This window comes from Urocitellus parryii, unplaced genomic scaffold (assembly GCF_045843805.1).
Source record: "Urocitellus parryii isolate mUroPar1 unplaced genomic scaffold, mUroPar1.hap1 Scaffold_146, whole genome shotgun sequence".
Lineage (NCBI taxonomy): Eukaryota > Metazoa > Chordata > Mammalia > Rodentia > Sciuridae > Urocitellus > Urocitellus parryii.
The window spans coordinates 334,499-342,329 of NW_027552040.1; the positions used below are offsets into that span (position 1 = coordinate 334,499).

The following is a 7,831-nucleotide window of genomic DNA, read 5'->3' on the forward strand; positions in this document are numbered from 1 at the left end:
CATAAATACCATAAAATATTTGAACTTAAATTCATTGTTAAATATTTCCATTAAGTGGTCTGTCTACCTTGTTATATTTCAAAATTTCTCTTATACCATTGGTATTGGAATTACTAGAGATATCACTACATATTCAGAACAGCCAGCACTATCAGAGAAATAACAAATAAGGTTGTACACTTTAGTAAATCTCTGATTAGTGGTTGTACAATAAAAATTTGAGGATTCCCTTTCTTAATTACTATAATTTTCTCATCTGAACAATATGTGTAATTTAGATCATAATATAAAAAATTACAAAATATATATTTTTGTAGTAATGCTGAGTTGTATATTGTGTTTCATAAAAGCAGAGTATATATACTTTTTTGGACTTAAATCCTATTATCTGTAGAAGTAGATAATAGTATCACTGTGTTCCAAAACACCACCTACATGATAGTCTACTAACTCTCATTTCAACTTCAATTACCTTACAGACTATGCAAATGTTCATGTGGTCAATGTGTTATTTATTTATCTATTCTTATTTCAGGTACTGCTAACATTCAGGGATATAGCCATTGATTTTACTAAAGAGGAGTGGGAATGCCTTCAGCCTGCTCAGAAAAACTTATATAAAGATGTGATGTTAGAGAACTATAGAAACTTTGCCTTCCTCGGTAAGTTTAATTTCCCTTTAAAATTTTTTAATTAATAATTATTATTTAATTTACTTCTGTTGTATCTTCTGGGAACTTCTCAATAAGAATGAGTTTCAGATTTGTGTTTCAAAGAAAAAGGGCATTTTTAGTATATATATTTTACTCTTTAATATATATTATTTTGCTCTTTAATCTCTCTCTTTCTTGGTGTGTTATACATCCTTCACTTTAGGTAAGTAGTACCTAGCATAATTTAGTGATGTAAACTATTGTAGCCTACACATAGCAGGGGACACAGTTGAGACATTCAAATGGAGAAAACCAAACTAAAAAATGTTGGCAAAGTAGTTATTCAGCAGAAAAAATTTTCAGAGCTTAGCTTTATTTCTTTTGATTGTAATCATTGAACACATCCTGCCCTACATTTATTACATTTTCAAATTCTTTGTAGTCCTCTGTTTTCTTCTTTACTAATGTCCCAGTTAATTCAGATTAACCACCAAAACTTACCTTTTGTTCTGAGGGCCAGCATGATCTGTTACAAATCTTGTGAGGAAACCTGTAAAGAAGCAAACAGAAGAGAGAGACACACTTACAGTGAAAAGGAAAAAAGAAAAAAAAAAACTGGCCACTCCTCTTCATGGCTGCACATAGTATACCCCAAAATTACATAGCTTCTTTTACCATGACTACATTCTATCCTAGTGTTATTTTAACCCCAAGTGCTAGCTAACCAAGATAAGGTACAGTTACTACAAACATAGAGCCCCTTCTCCCTAAGGATATTACCACAGAAACTAGATAGTGCCCCTGTAGAGATGTCTTAATGGCTTCAGGGAGAAACTGCTAGGCATTACTATTGTGGAACTCAGGGTGCCAGTTATCATCACCCCCACACTTTCCTGTCTATTTCCAAGTCAGAATACCTACAGCCTCCCCTCCTTTTTTAAGGTCTTTTGAATAAATAATATTACTTATCTTCTTAATGCTGGTGGGGGCAAAAAATAAGGCAGCCATAGACAACAGCAAGTGCCAACATCTGTAAACATCCACGTATGAATATTTTTTGACCCAGATGAAATTGAGTAAACATGAAATTATCCAATCCAACAAGTCTAAACATCAATCATCTTGTTGGGCCTTATTAATGATATCTTTAATGTAATCTAACTCTTTTGAAATAAAATTACTATTATCACTTAAATTGAAAGAACACATGTTATTAAACTTCTGATATCCATTATGATGTAACAATACCAGGCAATCAATTGCAGCATGAATGTCAAGTATGGCTTGACAATGTTGTTTTTGTTCTTTAAGCATATTAACAGCCATGGAGGCATGGCTAATACTTTTTATAATAGCATAGGCGAGATTCATAGTAGTTTTGTAAGCCCATAGAGCTAGTCCAGGGAAACCCTCTAAGGAGAATGTCAAAGCATCAAATTCTGTCATAGAGAGAAGGTTCACTGAATTATCACAGTTTTTATCAAGAGGAATAGATCTTTTATAAACAAATTGCACAGGACGGTAACCTATTAAATACTATGTGGATGATAAGGACACAGTTATTCTGTTAAGACAACAATTAATATCATGAGAAATTTTTTCAGGTATATAACAATTTCATTCAAGTGAGTCAAGATATTGTAAAGGATTGTAGAAGTCCAGGATCTGACAGTACTGAATTTCCCACAGCTGGTGTACAAAAACAGACCAACATTGTTATTAGACCAAAACATTTACAGAGTTTTGTGTGAGTTTAGCAATCAAAGCAGTAACTAAGTTATCCAGAGTACATTCTAACCTATTTGAGCCAACACCTTTTGAGCTGAGGCTGTTAATGGTTTTATATCCCCCCAAGTAACTGGAATTATAGTATCCTGGGTTCCTCTTTTAATGTTTCTCCTCTTTTGAGGAGAATGATTATTCTTTTCTTTGAAGGGACTCCTCTCTTTCAGGGTTAAATGAAACTTACAAATCAGCTTGTGAAGTCTCTGATGTATGTTTATAATTGCAATATTTCATAAACCAAGCTAGAGTCCAAACAGGAAATGTTGGCATAAGTGTAGCAGTCCATGCTTTTCCCCAGGTGATCAAAGGCATAGGATCTTGTCATGCTGGTCAGGTGGAATCTTATGTATTACATACATTTTTTTTGGTAATGGCTGTTTCAGAATAAAATATCTATTTAATGCAGATGACCAATTTTGAGTATTAACTTTATGTTGTATATTGAGCACAATAACTGTAAATAAAACAATATTTAATGTATATTAATATGAGAGATGCTAGATCTTTATTTGTCTCTGTTATAAAAGGCAATTATAAGGATACAATTTGCTCACTCAACAAAAGCTTGTCCAAAAGGATTATGAGAAATTTCATTATTTAAAACTATATCTCATTGATTAAAAATTGTGCAAAAGGATGAGATGTAAAGGCAGGGGCATCATCCATTTTTAAATAAATAGGGCTTCTAGGAGCAGATCATGCTTGGTTTCTTTCCATGCTCTCTGCTGGAACTGACTTGGCAGTTTTGTTCTTTGTTTTTTTTTTTTTTTTTAGATTCAATTCTGTTAGTCATTTTTTTCTTTTGTTTTGTGACTTGCAATAATGCATTAATAGTCATAAATATTTTGAAGTGAATAGCTCATTATACTTCTACTTTGTAAGTTGTTTTCTATATTTCTTATTTTTTTTCTATTTTGATTAATGATTTAATTTCTGGATCATTGCTTTTTATTGTGGCATGCTTGGATTCTTTTCACACTTCCCTTTACATATATCTATATATATAACTTCCCTTTATATATCCTATAGGTTTTTAATTTTTACAGTATTTAACAAGTTGCTTAGGCTTGTCTTAACCTTGGTCCTGCTTGATAAGCCTCTACCATATTGATAGAATTTCAGCTTTGCACACTAGGAATCCCCCTGTCATTTATTTTTAAAAAACTATTTACATACAAAATTTGTGCTTAATTACATTAATATTTTTTTGCCTCAATTTTACTCTCTAAACTTTCTTTAAGTAGTTATTTAGTGTTCTTTGAGTAATTCGTAACTGTCAGTATCCTAATGTTCAGTTCTTAATGTTTTTTTTTCTTCTTTTGTTACTTGGATTAAACCATGCTTCTCTTTGTTTATATTTGCTGTATTATTGTTTATTTGTTCATTAAAGAAGCCAACAGTAGATTATATAGTCCATTTGGGGGGAAAAGTATAAAAACTTTTAAATAAATAAAAATATGCAAGAACAGTGCTGTATCCTTGCAATATTTGCTAATTGGGAGGCCATGCAAAAGTACTTCATGTTAGAAGGAAGTCACAGAAATTTAGAAACAGCATGATTCAAACAATTTTAAAAAGAATTGTGTTGTAGTTCAGTGATATAGAATTTGGGGGCTTAATCTCAAGCACCATACATGAAAAATTAAAAGTTGGATGACCTAAAGATCCAGAAATGCCAGTACTAAATATGTATGCATGAACAATTAAATCAGAAAATTGAAGAGATACCTCTGCTTTTATATTTAGTGCAAACATTGTTCTCAGGGTTAAAGCTAGGGACTCAATTTATGTGCCCATCAATGATCAAATGAGTAAAAATATTATACTTATATACTATTATTATTTAGTTATAAAAATATTTTGTCTCATAAAGTTTTTTAAGAAATACATGCAGGACTTTGCATTAAGTGAAATGTGGCAGGCAGAGATTAAGTTGCAGGAGCATTTGATTCACATGTGGAAGTCAGAAATTTAGTGAGTAAAATTGTGCTCACCAGGTACTGTGTTTTGTGTAGGATTCATATTATAGTCAAAGTCTCCATATTTTTATTTTATTGAGCATAAGAGGGTCAAGAGTGTTGTTTTACCGGGCTGGGGATGTGGCTCAAGCGGTAGCGCGCTCGCCTGGCATGCGTGTGGCCCAGGTTCGATCCTCAGCACCACATATAAACAAAGATGTTGTGTCTGTCGAAAACTAAAAAATAAATATTAAAAAAAAAAGAGTTTTGTTTTACCAAATGGTGAGTGTATTATGTTCTTCATAAATACTAGTAGAAAGAATACAATACCTTGTAAGAACAAAACTAATAATATGAAATAATGATTGTGTTAATTCATTCTGTTTAGTCATTTTACCTTTTATATATAGTATAAAATACCATGATATATTTAGTAAATAAACAAAGTTGTATTTCTCAATGAAAGAAATCGTCATATCACATGAATTTAAAAATATGAAAATCAATTTATTATACTTGATTGTCGTGTATTGACTTAACCCAAGTATTATGGCATGGGCTATGCAAGGTTTTTATAGTCTTTGAAATGTTTTTATGGAAAATTTTATAGACATATGTGCGTATATTTCTTAGTAATTTTTTGTTCATATTTCTTGTTAAGAGTCCATAGCCTCTTTACCCTTGTTGACTATTTGTGGTATTATCACTCAAAATCTATTAGTTATTTTCACATCTCTATGTCATGGTAGAAAAAAACTAGTTTTCGGACACTCTTTGAAAAAGCCATAAATGTTTGTATATGTTTTACATTTTTCTTATTCTACTGAGAGTGAAGGTAGCTGGTAGATATTTCCTAAATATGTAATGCTATCTTATGGAAGACAAAAGGCTGTGGATGATAAAAGTAACATACTTTCCTTCTCTTTATTATATTACTCTTCTTAATGATGTACTCCTCTTGGATACTGTGGTCTCTACAATAATTTGGGTAATATTCTCAAGGTAATTGTGTCTATACATTTTTGTTGAACTGATATAATTTTGAATTTATGATGACTTTGAACCTACTAATCTGCTACACTCCTGCTGTATTTATTTTACCTTAATTTCATGTTATGTATGCAGAGTATATTTATCCCACTCTAGTAGATAGTTTTATTTTAAATTTTTGTTTATTTCAGCTCTGACTCCTCAAGATACCCAAGAATATTCACCAGAAAAGGGCATAAAACATATATTTCACAAAGTGATAAGTGTAAAATATAGAAGTTGTAATATTGACTATTTACAACAAAAGAAAATATGGAAAACTACAAGTGAGAGTGAACAACAGAAGTCATATAAAAATTCAGACCTTGTTTACCACCAGAGAATTTATACTGGAGAGAAGCCCTACAAATATAAACAATGTGACAAAGCTTTTAGTAAAATAATAGGTCTTATTCACCACAGAAGAAACCACACTGGAGAGATGCCGTACATATGTAAAGAATGTGGAAAAGCTTTCAGTAAAAAATCACACCTTATTTGCCACAGTAGAACTCACACTGGAGGGAAGCCCTACATATGTAAAGAATGTGGCAAAGCTTTCAGTAAAAAATCACACCTTAATCACCACAGCAGAACACACACTGGAGAGAAGCCCTACAAATGTAAAGAATGTGGCAAAGCTTTCAGTCAAAAATCATGCCTTATTTGCCACAGTAGAACTCACACTGGAGAGAAGCCTTACAAATGTAAAGAATGTGGCAAAGCTTTCAGTAAAAAATCAAGTCTTATTTGCCACAGTAGAACTCACACTGGAGAGAAGCCCTACAAATGCAAAGAATGTGGCAAAGCTTTCAGTCAAAAATCACACCTTATTCGCCACAGCAGAACTCACACTGGAGAGAAGCCCTACAAATGTAAAGAATGTGGCAAAGCTTTTAGTCAAAAATCATGCCTTATTTGCCACAGTAGAACTCACACTGGAGAGAAGCCCTACAAATGTAAAGAATGTGGCAAAGCTTACAGTAAAAAATCATGCCTTATTTTCCACAGTAGAACTCACACTGGAGAGAAGCCCTACAAATGTAAAGAATGTGGCAAAGCTTACAGTAAAAAATCACACCTTATTTGCCACAGTAGAACTCACACTGGAGAGAAGCCCTACAAATGTAAAAATTGTAGCAAAGCTTTCAGTCGAAAATCACACCTTATTTGCCACAGTAGAACTCACACTGGAGAGAAGCCCTACAAATGTAAAAATTGTAGCAAAGCTTTCAGTCAAAAATCACACCTTATTTGCCACAGTAGAACTCACACTGGAGAGAAGCCCTACAAATGTAAAGATTGTGGCAAAGCTTACAGTCAAAAATCACGCCTTATTTATCACAGCAGAACTCACATTGGAGAGAAGCCCTATAACTATAAAGAATGTGGCCAAGTTTTTAGTCGAAAACCAGACCTGTTTAGGCACAGCAGAAATCACACTGGAGAGAAGTCCTAGAAATGTAAAGAATGTGGCAAAACTTACAGTCAAAAATCATACCTTATTTGCCAAAGCAGAACTCACACTGGAGAGAATCTTACAAATGTAAAAAATGTGGCAAAGCTTTCAGTAAAAATCAAACCTTATTTGCCACAGAAGATCTCACACTGGAGAGTAGCCCTACAAATGTAAAGAATGTGGCAAAGCTTTCAGTCAAAAAATAGACCTTATTCACCACAGTAGAACTCACACTGGATAGAAGCCCTACAAATGTAAAGAATGTGGAAACGCTTTCAGTCAAAAAAATAGATCATATTTGCCACAGAGGAACTCACACTGGAGAGAAGCCCTACAATTGTAAAGAATGTGGCAAAGCTTTCAGTTGAAAATCACACCTTATTTGCCACAGCAGAACTCAAACTGGAGAGAAGCCTCACAAATGCAAAGTATGTGACAAAAGTTTTTACTCAAATATAAACCCTTATTGCCACAACAGAATTCACACTGGAGAAAAGCCCTACAAATGTAAGGAATGTGGCAAAGCTTTTAGCCATAAAACAGGCCATATTCACCACAGCAGAACTCACACTGAAGAATAGCCTTACAAATGTGAGTAAGTGGCAAAAGTTTTAATAAAAAATAAAACTTTATTCACCACAGCAGAAGACACCCTGGTGAATGTAAAATGTAAATAAAGTGATAATACTTTTAAAGAAAAACTAAACCTCATTTAAAACAGAATTTAAACAGAAAAGAACCTCTACAAATGAAAATAATGTAGCAAAGCTTTTAATAAGAAATCAATTCTTTTTCACCACTAAGCTATTTATTCTGGAAAGAAGACATAAATGTAGAGAATGTAGAAACATTTTAAATTATATATCATACATTACTAGACATCAGAGAAAACACACTGGAGAGAAGCTTTACAAATGAGACCATTGTACCATTCCTCTAAGAAAGAG

At 32.8% G+C, this 7,831-nt stretch overlaps 1 protein-coding gene across 1 annotated transcript; it reads left to right on the forward strand.

Annotated features, from left to right (window-relative positions):
- The first annotated feature begins 628 nt into the window (after positions 1-628).
- On the forward strand, positions 629-7,465 carry LOC144251695 (uncharacterized). The gene is made up of 3 exons (XM_077794465.1): positions 629-662; positions 5,578-6,782; positions 7,370-7,465. The coding sequence occupies exons 1-3, from the start codon at positions 629-631 to the stop codon at positions 7,463-7,465; spliced, it is 1,335 nt and encodes a 444-aa protein (XP_077650591.1).
- Positions 7,466-7,831: the final 366 nt, after the last annotated feature.

Coding starts and splice junctions, on each gene's coding strand:
- LOC144251695 (XM_077794465.1), top strand. CDS start 629: ATGTTAGAGAACTATAGAAACTTTGCCTTCCTCG. Junction 663..5,577: donor TAGAAACTTTGCCTTCCTCG/GTAAGTTTAATT, acceptor TGTTTATTTCAG/CTCTGACTCCTCAAGATACC. Junction 6,783..7,369: donor TTTATCACAGCAGAACTCAC/ATTGGAGAGAAG, acceptor AACAGAATTCAC/ACTGGAGAAAAGCCCTACAA.